Raw genomic sequence first — 16,247 nt, 5'->3', positions numbered from 1 at the left:
AATAACAACAACACTGTAAACAACATCAACACTATAAACAACATCAACACTATAAATAACAACAACATTGTAAACAACATCAACACTATAAACACTATAAACAACATCAACACTATAAATAACAACAACACTGTAAACAACAACAACACTATAAACAACATCAACACTATAAATAACAACAACACTGTAAACAACATCAACACTATAAACAACATCAACACTATAAATAACAACAACATTGTAAACAACATCAACACTATAAACACTATAAACAACATCAACACTATAAATAACAACAACATTGTAAACAACATCAACACTATAAACAACATCAACACTATAAACACTATAAACAACATCAACATTATAAACACTATAAACAACATCAACACTATAAATAACAACATTGTAAACAACATCAACACTATAAATAACAACAACACTGTAAACAACATCAACATTATAAACACTATAAACAACATCAACACTAATTAACAACAACACTGTAAACAACATCAACACTGTAAACACTGTAAACAACATCAACACTATAAACAATATAAACAACATCAACACTATAAATAACAACATTATAAACAACATCAACACCATCAACATTATAAACAACATGAACACTATAAACAATATAAACGCTGTAATTTTAGGCGTATTTAGTAAAAGCCGTTTGTCCTTTACACTGTGTGTAAATTTCATGATGACCAGCCCAGAGGAAACGGTCAGAATCAGCTGGATTAAAGTCCAGAAGCCTTTATATTTGAAGTCATGTGATTTTTCCTTCTCCTGTACGAGGCTTTGTTTTTTAATGTCTCAGTTATTCATGTAATAATTCAAGGTTTGAGGTTTTGGCGTGTTTTGAATAAACAGTGTCCAGTTTGGGTTTTAGCTAAACGTTATTTGAAAGTGGCATAACCCCCGGCGCTTTCTGGCTCGCAGGTTTGTTGAGATTTTTCCTGTGGCGGTTTTCGTGGTGGAGTTTGTCACCCCTGGTCTAACGAGTGCAGGGCGCTCTGCAGGGTTTCTGAAGGCCGCACGTCAGAGAGCAGTTTACATCATTACAAGATTCCGGCTCTGGAAGCCTTTGTGCCACACCTGGAACAGTGTAGGTCTGCGTGAGTGACCGGTGTTCTGAGCCGAGGGGGGGGGGCTAATCCTGGTAGTATGGAGGTCCCACTCAGATCCTGAAGACTGCCTAGTCCTTATAAACACACAGCGAACTGAACGGTGGGGAAAGTTGTTGTTCTGCTGCGATGATCCAAAGCCAGTTTGGATGCCTTATTATCCCTGTTTTAATAAAGCCTCAAATCTCTGGAATCCACACTGTACAGGAGAAGAACGGAGTTTAATTTGAATTTATGTTAATGTAACATTAGAATTTGCACAGTTTGTTAATAAAAAGTTGTAAAAAAACAATAAAAATACTGTAAAATCTTCATGTAATGCTGACAGAGTTGGTGTTGTAGTTTATGATGTACTGTATGTATCACAGTATACACACTTACAAAAGACGGTTCTTCAAGGGTTCTTTAGTAAAGACTGGGGTTCTTTATAGAACCATGAACACTCAAAGCCTTTGCATGGTGAAAGGGTTCTTCAGACTGATGGAGAATGTGTTTTATGTGGTTCTATATAGAACCTTTTTGAAAAAGGGTTCTTCTATTGTTCCAGTCTTGACATCACAGATAAACAATAGCAGATAGAAGAACCCTATTTGGTGCCCCATAGAACCATTTTCAAAAAAGGTCCTATATAACACCACATTCCTGGTGGTGGTGATAGGAACCAGACGTCCCTCTAAAAGCTCCTCACAGTAGTGGTGATGGGAACCAGACGTCCCCCTCTAAAAGCTCCTCACAGTGGTGGTGATGGGAACCAGACGTCCCTCTAAAAGCTCCTCACAGTGGTGGTGATGGGAACCAGACGTCCCTCTAAAAGCTCCTCACAGTGGTGGTGATAGGAACCAGACGTCCCTCTAAAAGCTCCTCACAGAAAGTTCCTACATGAACTGGTTCTGAATTCACTGCCTGATGACTGAGACGCTGTTTTATGAGAGTTTAGAGAACTTCAACTCCATTCATGGTGGAGGGAGACATGCAGGGCGCTGTGCGGCAAAATAGTCCTCAAAGAAAACTCATTATTCCAGATTTTCCACTGTTTTCCATCATCAACATTCCATATAAGCTCAGAAGACTCGTGTAGGTTCTCTGGAGGTTCTGGATGGTGTGTATTTGAGTCACAGTGTACCGATTCACTCCGGTCCGCTCTGAACTCCTCTCTGAAGGCTGGAATGTGAAGAGGTTTTTGGATCAGGACCTCTGAGATGTGACCCGTGAGGTATTCTTGCCATGTTAGTTAAAGTAAACGCTGCGCAGTCCCAGCACTCCGAGGTTATTCGTACCTGCCCCAGGGGCGAGGCGAGGCTCTGGCAACCACACTACAGCTGAGCAGGCCTGGCGGAGGCTCCGGGGGCTTTGGGGGTGCATGTGTTTGTATAATTAGCGTGTTTGAAACCGCGGGCGACCCGGCTCACTTACTGATTGACGGATCACACCGCAGCCTGACTGCGGCCTTCTGGGAGGTTTCGGATCCTGTCACCGGGACTTTAATGGAGTGTCAACAAACAGGCTGACCCGCCCCAAGTTCAGAGCTGACCTCCAGAGACGGCAGAGGTTCCACCCACGTCAGCAGAACTCACGCCTGGAACGTGATAAATCAGCTAATTTGAGATTAGATCCATCAAAGTGACGATGACCCAGACGCTGAACATCACTAAGCACTGGAATCTATCGCACTGAAAAAGGTGGTTCTTCAAGGGTTCTTTAGCAAAGGCAGTTTTTCTGTTTAGAACTATGAATTATATATATATATAGAACCGTTTGCATGCTTAGAGGGTTCTTTACATAGTGAAATGGTCCTTTAGATTAATGGAGAATGTGTATATGGATCTGTATAGCATCTTTTTTAAAATGGTTCTACATAGAACCGAAAAGTGTTCTCCTATTGTTACGATGTCAAGCTTCTAACAGTAGTAGAGTCCTTGTTGGTTCTATATAGAACCGTATACAACACATTCTCCATCTGTCTGAAGAACAGTTTCACTGCACATAGAACCGTTTAAGCATGAAATGGTTCTAAATGGACTCACTGCCTTTACTAAAGAACCCTTGAAGAACCGTATTTTTAAACATGCAGAAAAAGTGTATGGCTATAACTAAAATTATGATCAGTGTGTTCATAATTTTAAAACGTATTACAAACAAGGCACTTTAAATGAAGTTAGTTAGTTATGATGATAAAATATGATATTTATGAAATATAGATCATTAGAGTTTGGGATACGTGTTAAAGAAAGCGGTAACACTTCATTTGAAGGCTACCTACATAAGGGCTTTATGACGCATTCATAAGCACTGAATAATGTGATTATGAAGCACTACTCAAACATTTATTAAGTGCTTATGTCGGTTCTCGCAACCTGACAAGAAATAAATGACATTGTAGTGACATAATAAGAATAAACGTTGAACATATTTACAGCACTAAACATTTAAACCCTACACATAATCGCATCAATCACCTTATCCACGCCATGGAGGGAAGAGGGGGGGTTTCCAGGCATATTTCACCTGATATTAATACAACGTCGTCTTAAGAATGCTGACATATAGTTATGTATAGTGTTTTAAATGTTTAGTGCTGTAAACATGTTCAACGTTTATTCTTATTATGTCGCTACAATGTCATTTATTTCATAAAACATCTTATGTCAGGTTGCGAGAACCGACATAAGCACTTAATAAATGTTCAAGTAGTGCTTCATAAACACATTATTAGTGCTTATGAATGCGTCATGAAGCCCTTATGTATGTAGCCTTCAAATAAAGTGTTACCAAGAAAGCTTTATACATGTAGTTATTCAATAATAATAATAAAACGGAATCATAATAATAAAATGATTAATGTTTGAATAATATATTAAATACTGTTGCCGTTTATATTTCTCAGTATGATAAGCAGTTATTTATAATTTTAGTAAATAATGAATAAAACAGGGCTACAGGATGAAATATGTAAGGAGAAGATATAAACATTGTGCGTGATTATATTTTAAAATATGTACATGTGTAACTTAAAATGGGTTATAAGGTCTTATAAATGAACACACTGCTGTACTGCAGTGCTCTAATGTAAAGAAAGCATACATATATATTGTGAAGATAAAGGGAAGAACATTGCAGTGAGGATTTGGTTGCGCATTAGTGAGGTCAGGTACTGATGTTGGATGGTCAGCTCTGGGTCTCTCCAGCTCATCCCAAAGGTACTGGATGGAGCTCCATCACTCTAGAGAGCCCAGTTCTACTCCTCTATACCTCTCTAGCCCATGCTGGGCATTGGGCATGGTGACCTTTCTGTTGGTCAGGGTTTTTCTATGGAGATTACTGCTGTATTAGTGACGAGTGACCTTAACGAAGCTGAGGTCACTCAGTAGGGCTGTCTAGGTACTTTTGGCCCTGTAGTGTGTGTAGTAAACAAACCAGGAGCTAGCAGCCTTTAAAATAGCTGAAGATCTACTGAAGCGTCTCCGTGAGTGAAGGTTGGAAAAGAACTTTGTGGGTTTGAAGACGTTTCTCGTCCTAGCTGTCAATCTTTGAACGCTGCAGAAACAAGACAACACGTTATGATTTAAGCGCTGCTTATTGTCCGACGGCCGACAGCGTGTAATTCAGATGAAATCCGGGCCTGACCATGAAAGAAGCCCACTCGCAGAGCAAATGTCGTGGCGTGTCGATGAATGAAGCCTTTTTTGTGGAGTGTTCAGCGCAACAAAGTTACATTAGTTACTCACCTATAAAACAAAACAGCTGACAAGATAATTACATCTTTGCTGTGCCATCAGGGTTTTCCGTCTCGATTTCACAGCCTCTCTCACTTTCCTGGGCGTCTCTGGTTCCTCTGTGCTGCACAGTAGACCCGCTCTTCTTTACGGATGGGTTATGGGAAATTCTGACGGAATGTGTGTGTTTTCCCTGCAGCTTGATGACTGTGCACTGCAGCTATCCCATAATGGAAGCTACCTGGACCTGGAGTCCACCCTGGCGGAACAGAGGGACGAGCTGGAGGGCTTCCAGGAGGAAGGAGGGTAAGCCTTTTGGAATTGTTTATTGCTTTGACTAAGTTGAAAGACAGAGATGTTCACAAGTTGCTTTGTGCAAGTCTTGAGGTTCTCTGATGCAAGTCCGAGTCATATCTCGATGCGAGTCTGAGGTGTTAATGAGTCTCAAGTCTGGGGGGAGTCCGATTCAAAGCTCAGCGTCTTTGATGCAAGTTCCAGTCTCAAGGTTCTGAGATGCAAGTCTGAGTCTCTGAGATTCGAGTCTAGAATCTCTGTTTGTCCGAGACTCGAGTCTGGGGCAGAGTCCAAGTCGAAGCTCAGCGGCTTTGGTGTGAGTCTGAGTCAAACCTTGAGTCTCTAGGAAACAAGTTTGAGCCTTGAGTCTTTGAAACGAAGGCAGAGTCAAGTCTTTGACGAGTCTCTGAGATGTGAGTCCCCTTCGAGATTCAAGTGTCTGGTGTGCAAGTCTGAGTCAGGTCTTAATTTCTGGGGTGTGAGTCCGAGTCATGTCTTTAAGTCTGAGGTGTGAGTTCAAGTAGAGTCTCGAGTCTTCGAGTCTAAGCTGAGTTTCAAGTTTCTGAGTTGTGAGTCCAAGTTGAGTCACTGAGTCAAATTTTTGATGTGCAAGTCTGAGCTGAGTCTTGAGTGTCTGAGGGTTAAGTCTTGAATCTTTGAGATGTAAATCTGAGTCGAGTCTCAAGTCTCTGTGGTGTGAGTCCGAGTTGTAAGGAGCATGTCTGAGTCAAGTCTTTGAGTCTTAGTCGAGTCTTGAGTCTCTGAGATATGAATCTGAGTAGAGTGTTGAATCCCCGTAGTGCAAGTCTGAGTCGACTCTCGAGGCTCGGAGGTGCGAGTCTTGGTCGAGTCTCGGGGCTCTGAGGTGTGAGTCTTAGTCCAGTCTTGAGTCTCTGTGGTGTGAATCTGGGCGAAGTCTTGAGTCTCTGCGGTGTGAGTCTGAGTTGAGTCTCTGAGGTGTGAGTCTGAGTTGAGTCTCTGAGGTGTGAGTCATGTCTTTAGTCTGAAGTTTTTGCGGTGTGAGTCAGTCTAGAGTCTCGAGGAATTCCCATCTATATATACATATTTATGGATTAAATATGGTCTAAGTAGTGTCTCCATGCCCAGGATCCTCATAAGTTCTAGTTGAGTCACGAGTCTCAGGGATCCGAGGCGAGTGTTGAGGGTGTGAGTCGAGTCGAGTCAAGTCCAAATGAATGGATTTCACCATCTTGGCGTATTCATCAAATATTAAGACGCGGCTTCTTTGGAATCGCACACAGGGCTGAATGCTGGTTTTCCACGTTATTGCAGGTTTAATATTCCTGTAGATGTTGAGCTTGAGGTTCCTCACCTCTCTGTGATAAATCACTCATGGGTTTAGATTTGATCTGTGAGCCGGTAAAGTTGGGTGATTAGACATGTGATTGTTTGCGAGGCTCAGAGGAGTCGCTGACCCTGTTTCGGGTTCACCATAGTGTGATCGTTGTTTGTCAGCGAGTTGTTCAGATCCCCCGGTTTGAGGGTCTGGAGTCATTTCCTGCTTATTTTATCAACAGGCCGCTGGTTCACGCTGGAATCACCGAAATAATAACTTTTCCTGGGCCTCTGCATTACGCGTTTAGCTCAGGGACGCTTCGGCTTTGTTTCCTCGAGAAGAGCCGAGAAGGGAAAGGATGACACAGGTAGCGAGCTTCTTCCAAGATGTTTCATAAGTCTGAATCATCTGGAAGCTCCGAAGAGGACGAGGGAAGATTTGTTGAAGGTGCTTACTTTGTTTTCAGGGGTTCTGGGATAACCATAAGCACTAAAACCTTCAGTTTAGTCTGCATACCTGTCCTGTAGCCTACATCAAGTGCAGACTGCTAAAGCACTTCTGCTCAGTGCTCTCCGGAGACCTCTGCAGACCATCCTGTTAAGGCTATCAGAAGAACCGAAGAAAGGACCCACAGCACGTGGGCCTTCAGCTCATACCGCAGACTTTCCATGGCAACCTGCCCTTCCTCTCGCGCTAAAATACCTGGCCTGACTGGCAGTGCTCAGGTGGTGATGTCATCTCCACGGCTTAAGGAACCTGGCTGAGCTCAGCTGTAATCACCTCAGCTAAACGACTCTCAGACAGGATGCTCGCCTTAAATCTTAATCATGGTTTAAAATGGACATTTAACCCCCTGGACGAAGTCCACGGCTTTAGATCTGACGAGGTAACTGCCAGGAGAACTGTGTTTAAGCATTATACACGATCTGATTGGTTGAGAAGCGTTCTGTTGAATTTTCCCGTGTGTCATTCCTCACACCACTGTTCTCTGAGTTACAGCGATGGTCTTCGTCACTGTAAGCGGCTGGAACTGCTACTAAGCGTCTTTTTTGGCCGTTTTTAACACGTACGTTTTGAAACCGAGTCCAGCGCTTCTTTAATATCTTTATTTTGTAAAACTGTTGAACAAAAGCAGTTTAACGCTGGAGATGAATATCATCTTTGCTGTGATTGGCTGCGGATGAAGTTGTTATTATTATCGTATCTGATTGGAGTCGCATTTCAAACCACCTCCAAATGTGGTTTGGATCCGATTTGTAAAAATTTGATTTCATGTTATTTTTTGCTGTATCAAACATCAGCCTGGACAGTGGTAGAGGCAGTGAGAGTAAAGGTGGTAGAGGCAGTCACAGTAAAGGTATTCACAGTAAAGGTGGTAGAGGCAGTGACAGTAAAGGTGGTAGAGGCAGTGACAGTAAAGGTATATACAGTAAAGGTGGTAGAGGCAGTGACAGTAAAGGTATATACAGTAAAGGTGGTAGAGGCAGTGACAGTAAAGGTATATACAGTAAAGGTGGTAGAGGCAGTGACAGTAAAGGTGGTAGAGGCAGTGACAGTAAAGGTATATACAGTAAAGGTGGTAGAGGCAGTGACAGTAAAGGTATATACAGTAAAGGTGGTAGAGGCAGTGACAGTAAAGGTATATACAGTAAAGGTGGTAGAGGCAGTCACAGTAAAGGTGGTACAGGCATTCACAGTAAAGGTGGTTGAGGCAGTGACAGTAAAGGTGGTAGAGGCAGTCACAGTAAAGGTATTGACAGTAAAGGTGGTAGAGGCAGTCACAGTAAAGGTGGGAGAGGCATTGAGATTTAAAGGTGGTAGAGTCAGTGACAGTGGGTGGGATTGCCCTTTAACTGACCCATAAACGTACCAGATGCTCTCAGTTGTCTTTGCTGCCCACCGAGTTGACTCAACGCCCCAGGATCCGTCCACTGACTCGCTGCTGGCAAGGGGGGCTGTCATTTAACAGGACCACAGATATTTGGGGGTGTGTTTCTGTAAATGGGGGGTTCTTTGCTAAAGAACCCTTGAGGAACCATCCTTTGTTGTGCGAGTGCGGTTCTGTTGCTGTACCGGTGTACTCATGTAGAAATGAGCGATTTTTGTAAATACAGAGAAAAACTCAGAGTTTATGTTCATTTTAATACAGTTGGGCTGTTTTGTTGACTCTCTTTTCTCAGCAGTGAGCCGCTCTAATAAAATCTTTGGTTCTCACCTGACCACCCCGTTCTAAAAGCTCTAGCTACGGCCCTCTGATTGCGCGCTGGGGCTAATATTGACCCGGCCTTGGCGAAGCGTCAGTGCATTCCAGCTCATTCTCTCTGCCTCCGTCTGAGGTAAAGCTCTGGAAGGTAGTGAGGACCAGGCCGATGGCTCTCTGTTCCCCTCTCCCTTCTCTGGCGCTGTCCTGCTCTTTTTTCTCTCGTTGCCGTTTTTTCTTTCCTGGCCGGTTTGCCGGCGTAGCTGTCGTCAGGATCGGTTAGCCTCCGGCCCTGGAGAGATGCCGAGTTCCTTTAATGGGAAAGCTTCAAATATTTGTGTGGATTACATGGACAGAGCGGCAGGAGGCCGCTCAGCTGGGCCGCCGCGTTCTGGGGTAGAAACGCCGCTCAGTCTGAGGATTGACAGCTGATAGGAGTGAAAGCTGGACAGAATGTCTTACACGTTACAGTACGTTGCGGTTAGGCGCTCTAGCCAAGCTACGTCTAGAACTTAAAGGGCCCACATCCTGAAAAAAACCTTATTGTGAAAGAAGTCTGATGCAAACACTGGGAAAGGTTCAGAGCATGCTGCTAACTCCCCGCTCCCTACAGTCCATATATGGGCACTAAACTCCTCTTCTAGATTACCGTACTGGTACCACCACACTTCTGCCAGAGTCTTCAGCTTTTTTAACATCATTTTTATGCATCAAATTGTCCAGCAATACAGTGATGCGTACATTAGTCACGTTTACATGCAGCGTACTAATTATCCAACTAATAGCTCAATCGGAATAGAATACGTCCATGTAAACATAGTAGACTAGACTATTCCGATTGAGGTCATTCGGGATACTGATTGATCGAGGTGGGTAATTCTGTAAATAATCAGTTAAATAGAAGAATAATATCCGTGTAAACTCCTGTATCCGATTACATTCCCTATCGGAAAGTTTAAGTCCATTCTGCATGTGCGTCGCGTCACAGTGAGAGTTTAGACCGTTCAACACGGCGGAGCAGAAACTGGTCTGCAGAGGAGACGAAGTTCATGCTCTGATCTTTAAAAGACGGCGGCGGGACGGACGTCCAGCTTATGCGTCTCAGAGCACGACGTCTTCCTCTCGGCCTTCTTTAATAAGGACGTGTGAAGGACGTTTTCCTGAGTCTGACGTCATTTTAAAGCAGTTAAAAACACAATCACTGCTCACTGCTGCTCATCTCTCTCTGACTGGACTCACGGGATGCTGGTTGTCATGGTAACGTCTACACTAAGTGGTTCTCTACGCATGCGCGTCATTTTGGATCTGATTACTTGTAGTGAGCATGTAAACGAAGATTTTCCGTCTGGTTGTTGAGCTGAGTGAGAATAAACACCTCAGTCTGAATCTGGAATCGGAATGAACTCAGTCGGATTGGAGAAAATCTCCGCATGTAAACACAGACGCTGTTAGAAAGCTGGGAATATCAGTGGAGGGTCCAAGTGAGCTGTGCTGATACAGACGGTGATGTAAAAGCGCTGCAGACTGATTGGTCAGGGAGAATTGCTGAGCTCGTGTGCTGACGTTAGCTGCCAGGTTAGCGAAGCCTCTCGTGTGGTGCCAGAATCGTCTCGTCTGAGCTCTGATGTCATTTTTCCCAAACTCTCCTGTTTAGTTCAGTTTTATTTGCCATCGCTGGGATGACCAGCTACACTGAGGGGGCACTGTATCTGACAACGAAGTAGCTGGTACCGAGTCGAGTCGAGGGCCATGCAGCCGAAAGGCGGCTTTAGTGTGTTTTGTGCTGGTGCGAGTGGATCAGACACGGCAGTGCAGCTGGACCGAGAATAGTCCACCAACCAAAAATATCCAGCCAACAGCGTCCTGTGGGCAGCGTCCTGTGGGCGGCGTCCTGTGGGCAGCGTCCTGCGGGCAGCGTCCTGTGGGCAGCGTCCTGTGGGCAGCGTCCTGTGACCACTGATGAAGGACTAGAGGATGACCAACACAAACTGTGCAGCAGCAGATGAGCTGTCGTCTCTGACTTTACATCTACAAGGTGGACCGACGAGGTAGGAGTGTCTGATAGAGTGGACAGTGAGTGGACACAGTGTATAAAAACTCCAGCATCACTGCTGTGTCTGATCCACTCAGACCAGCACAACACACACTAACACACCACCACCACGTCAGTGTTACTGCAGTGCTGAGAATGACCCACCACCCAAACAGTACCTGCTCTGTGAGGGTCCATGGGGGTCCTGACCACTGAAGAACAGGGTAACAGAGTATCAGAGAAACAGATGGACTACAGTCTGTAACTGTAGAACTACAGAGTGCAGCTATACGGTCAGTGGAGCTGATAAAGTGGACAGTGAGCGTAGAAACAACGAGCTACTATAACAGTTTCTCCATCAGCCTGAAGAACTGTCTCTCCATGCAGGGAACCGTTTAAGCATGCATATGGTTCTATGAGTGTTCATGGTTCTATCTAGAACCCCCATCTTTACTGAAGAACCGTCTTCTTTATCCAGGAATCCAGTGTCCTCAACCCTGGTGCTCAGCACACACTGTAACAGCGCTAGTGCGTCAGTGCTGCCCGCTGCAGCTCTGAGCTCAGGGCACTGAATGTGATCCTGCCAGCGTCTGACCCGGCCCGCTCCCCATCCGCTCTCACTGGGCTGCTTTGTGCTGAGTCAGTGCTGCTCCCAGGCCTTTTTGTCTGCCATTAATTGGGCTGAGGGGGACGGCTGGGTTTGAATGGGGTCCAACTATGCAGGCCAGTGAGGTAAACGCTGCCCCCCCCCTCACTCTCTCGCTCTCTCTCTCTCTCTCTCTTTCTCTCTCTCTTTCTCCCGCTCTCTTTCTTTCTCTCTCTCTCTCTCTCTCTCTCTCTCTCTCTCTCTCTCTCTCTCTCTCTCTCTCTCTCTCTCCTTCTCTCTCTCTCTGTCTCTCTCTCTCTCCCTCTCTCTCTCTCTCTCTTTCTCCCGCTCTCTTTCTTTCTCTCTCTCTCTCTCTCTCTCTCTCTCTCTCTCCTTCTCTCTCTCTCTCTCTCTCTCTCTCTCTCTCTCTCCTTCTCTCTCTCTCTGTCTCTCTCTCTCTCCCTCTCTCTCTCTCTCTCTCTCTATCTCTCGCTCTCTCTCTCTCTCTCTCTCTCTCTCCTTCTCTCTCTCTCTGTCTCTCTCCCTCTCTCTCTCTCTCTCTCTCTCTATCTCTCGCTCTCTCTCTCTCTCTCTCTCTCTCCTTCTCTCTCTCTCTCTCTCTCTCTCTCTCTCTCTCTCTCTCTCTCTCTCTCTCTCGCTCACTTTCTCCCGCTCTCTCTCTCTCTCTCTCTCTCTCTCTCTCTCTCTCTCTCTCTCTCTCTCTCTCTCTGTCTTTCTCCCGCTCTCTTTCTCTCTCTCTCTCTCTCTCTCTCTCTCTCTCTCTCTCTCTGTGTTTCTCTCTCTCTCTTTATCTCTCTCTCTCTCTCTCTCTGTCTCTCTTTCTCATGCTCTCCACCTCTCCCTCTCTTTCAATTCTCCTGTATTTCTCTCTTTGTCTAGCTCTTTTTTTCAGCCATCTCTCTCTTTTCCTCCCTCTTACTCTTTTCCCATTGCCATAACTCCCCCCTCTTTATTGGGCTCTGTAGTGTGATGTTCTGTAAATGGAGTAGGGGAGTGTATGTGTGTGTGTGAGTGCAAGTGTGAGTGTGTTTGTGTGTGTGTTTGTGTGTGCGCGTGTGTGTGTGTCAGTGCAAGTGTGTGTGTGTTTGTGTGTGCGCGTGTGTGTGTGTCAGTGCAAGTGTGTGTGTGTTTGTGTGTGCGCGTGTGTGTGTGAGCGCGCGCGTGTGTGTGAGCGCGTGTGTGTTTGTGTGGGCGCGCGCGCGTGTGTGTGTGTGTGTGAGGGTTTATGGCTGAGCGGGAATTAAGAGCAGTGTTCAGCGAGCTGGAGGCCTCTGTTAGCCTCTGTTAGCCTGTGTTAGCCTCTGTTAGCCTGTGTTAGCCTCTGTTAGCCTGTGTTAGCCCCTGTTAGCCTGTGTTAGCCTCTGTTAGCCTGTGTTAGCCTCTGTTAGCCTGTGTTAGCCCCTCTTAGCCTGTGTTAGCCTCTGTTAGCCTGTGTTAGCCTCTGTTAGCCTGTGTTAGCCCCTGTTAGCCTGTGTTAGCCTCTGTTAGCCTGTGTTAGCCTCTGTTAGCCTGTGTTACCCTCTGTTAGCCTCTGTTGGCCTCTGTTAGCCTGTGTTGGCCACTGTTAGCCTGTGTTACCCTCTGTTAGCCTCTGTTGGCCTCTGTTAGCCTCTGTTGGCCTCTGTTAGCCTGTGTTAGCCTCTGTTAGCCTGTGTTAGCCTCTGTTAGCCTGTGTTAGCCTCTGTTAGCCTCTGTTAGCCACTGCTGTTCCGCACCGCTGCGTGTGTTGTGGTGACCCGGCTGTGGTCCAGCAGCAGTTCAGCCAAAAATCAATTTACTAAAGAACCCTTGAAGAACTTTTTTGATTGTCTCCTTTTCTCTGTGAGGTTCTTCTTGATCAGCTACACGTCCTTTCAGACCCACAGCGCTGAGTGGTCTTCTGTTTTCAGATCTGAAGCAGCTTGATCTTCTCCTCTCTCTCAGAGATCAAAGCTTTCAGTGCTGTTTGTCTGATGGGGGCAGTTTTGGGCTCGACCTGCTCTTCCAGGTGGTTGTTAGGAGCCTCGTTTTCTCGTAACTCTGTGACAGTAACCGAGTGATGGCGACTGCTCTAACCGGCTGCGGGAGGATGCAGCACAGCAGATGACGCCTGCTTGGTTCTCAGTACTCAGGGCTTGTGGGCTCCTGTGTTGCTCTGCAAACATGCAATTATGCTAATGACTCCCTCTGGGCGCTTCATGCATATTCTAAGCAGGGCTGTTTAATTTGATAATGAGTGTGTACCGCAGTCGGTCGTCCAGGTTATGGTTAGTAGCCGGGGTCGTGTTACGAGTCCCTCACCGAACAGATCGAGTTACTGAGTAGCCGCTGCAGCGCAGGCATCCGGTTACTCCGCGCTGACCCGGCCTGCCTGCTGCCTCGACCTTCGTCCAGACTGGCTGGGTTTCTAATGGAGGTTGAGGATGTCCGTCTGTCTGTCGGTCTGTCTGTAGAGTTTTTCACATATTGTCACCGTGGTAACAAAACTTTATATCTCAGAAATTGTACCATTATAGCAGAAACTGTTCTTGGCTTTAATCATATAAACGTTACAAAACATCATTTTGGATCATTTCTACTGGTTCTTTCATCATGAAATCTTAAAGGCATTTGTATTTACTCAACTCTTCATTAAGCTGTATCAGTCTAATCAACTCTTCATGAAGCTGTATCAGTCTAATCAACTCTTCATTAAGCTGTATCAGTCTAATCAACTCTTCATTAAGCTCTATCAGTCTAATCAACTCTTCATTAAGCTGTATCAGTCTAATCAACTCTTCATTAAGCTAAATCAGTCTAATCAACTCTTCATTAAGCTGTATCAGTCTAATCAACTCTTCATTAAGCTGTATCAGTCTAATCAACTCTTCATGAAGCTGTATCAGTCTAATCAACTCTTCATTAAGCTCTATCAGTCTAATCAACTCTTCATTAAGCTAAATCAGTCTAATCAACTCTTCATTAAGCTGTATCAGTCTAATCAACTCTTCATTAAGCTCTATCAGTCTAATCAACTCTTCATTAAGCTAAATCAGTCTAATCAACTCTTCATTAAGCTGTATCAGTCTAATCAACTCTTCATTAACCTAAATCAGTCTAATCAACTCTTCATTAAGCTCTATCAGTCTAATCAACTCTTCATTAAGCTGTATCAGTCTAATCAACTCTTCATTAAGCTGTATCAGTCTAATCAACTATTCATTAAGCTGTATCAGTCTAATCAACTCTTCATGAAGCTGTATCAGTCTAATCAACTCTTCATTAAGCTGTATCAGTCTAATCAACTCTTCATTAAGCTCTATCAGTCTAATCAACTCTTCATTAAGCTGTATCAGTCTAATCAACTCTTCATTAAGCTAAATCAGTCTAATCAACTCTTCATTAAGCTGTATCAGTCTAATCAACTCTTCATTAAGCTAAATCAGTCTAATCAACTCTTCATTAAGCTGTATCAGTCTAATCAACTCTTCATTAAGCTCTATCAGTCTAATCAACTCTTCATGAAGCTGTATCAGTCTAATCAACTCTTCATTAAGCTGTATCAGTCTAATCAACTCTTCATTAAGCTGTATCAGTCTAATCAACTCTTCATTAAGCTAAATCAGTCTAATCAACTCTTCATTAAGCTGTATCAGTCTAATCAACTCTTCATTAAGCTGTATCAGTCTAATCAACTCTTCATTAAGCTAAATCAGTCTAATCAACTCTTCATTAAGCTGTATCAGTCTAATCAACTCTTCATTAAGCTCTATCAGTCTAATCAACTCTTCATGAAGCTGTATCAGTCTAATCAACTCTTCATTAAGCTGTATCAGTCTAATCAACTCTTCATTAAGCTCTATCAGTCTAATCAACTCTTCATTAAGCTGTATCAGTCTAATCAACTCTTCATTAAGCTCTATCAGTCTAATCAACTCTTCATTAAGCTCTATCAGTCTAATCAACTCTTCATGAAGCTGTATCAGTCTAATCAACTCTTCATGAAGCTGTATCAGTCTAATCAACTCTTCATTAAGCCGTATCAGTCTAATCAACTCTTCATTAAGCTGTATCAGTCTAATCAACTCTTCATTAAGCTGTATCAGTCTAATCAACTCTTCATTAAGCTGTATCAGTCTAATCAACTCTTCATTAAGCTCTATCAGTCTAATCAACTCTTCATTAAGCTCTATCAGTCTAATCAACTCTTCATTAAGCTGTATCAGTCTAATCAACTCTTCATTAAGCTCTATCAGTCTAATCAACTCTTCATTAAGCTCTATCAGTCTAATCAACTCTTCATTAAGCTGTATCAGTCTAATCAACTCTTCATTAAGCTAAATCAGTCTAATCAACTCTTCATTAAGCTGTATCAGTCTAATCAACTCTTCATTAAGCTCTATCAGTCTAATCAACTCTTCATTAAGCTGTATCAGTCTAATCAACTCTTCATTAAGCTAAATCAGTCTAATCAACTCTTCATTAAGCTGTATCAGTCTAATCAACTCTTCATTAAGCTAAATCAGTCTAATCAACTCTTCATTAAGCTGTATCAGTCTAATCAACTCTTCATTAAGCTCTATCAGTCTAATCAACTCTTCCTGAAGCTGTATCAGTCTAATCAACTCTTCATTAAGCTGTATCAGTCTAATCAACTCTTCATTAAGCCGTATCAGTCTAATCAACTCTTCATTAAGCCGTATCAGTTTAATTGACTCTTCATTAAGCCGTATCAGTCTAATCAACTCTTCATTAAGCCGTATCAGTCTAATCAACTCTTCATTAAGCCGTATCAGACTAATCAACTCTTCATTAAGCCGTATCTGTCTAATCAACTCTTCATTAAGCCGTATCAGTCTAATCAACTCTTCATTAAGCCGTATCAGTCTAATCAACTCTTCATTAAGCCGTATCAGTCTAATCAACTCTTCATTAAGCTGTATCAGTCTAATCAACTCTTCATTAAGCTCTATCAGTCTAATCAACTCTTCATTAAGCCGTATCAGT

General features: G+C 43.7%; 1 protein-coding gene across 7 annotated transcripts in view; it reads left to right on the top strand.

Moving 5' to 3' along the window:
• The window catches only part of fhod3b (formin homology 2 domain containing 3b), a 240,512-nt gene that overhangs the window by 18,867 nt on the left and 205,398 nt on the right, over nt 1-16,247 (top strand). For all 7 annotated transcript variants that reach the window (XM_037537069.1, XM_037537068.1, XM_037537067.1 and 4 more), the window contains exon 2: nt 5,052-5,158. In XM_037537069.1, coding sequence (XP_037392966.1) covers nt 5,052-5,158 — 107 coding nt within the window. The remainder of the gene's footprint in view (nt 1-5,051; nt 5,159-16,247) is intronic.

The sequence above is a fragment of the Pygocentrus nattereri genome, chromosome 3, assembly GCF_015220715.1.
Source record: "Pygocentrus nattereri isolate fPygNat1 chromosome 3, fPygNat1.pri, whole genome shotgun sequence".
Classification (NCBI taxonomy): Eukaryota; Metazoa; Chordata; class Actinopteri; order Characiformes; family Serrasalmidae; genus Pygocentrus; species Pygocentrus nattereri.
The sequence above is the reverse complement of the archived record's forward strand: the minus strand, read 5'-3'. Positions and strand labels throughout refer to the sequence as shown.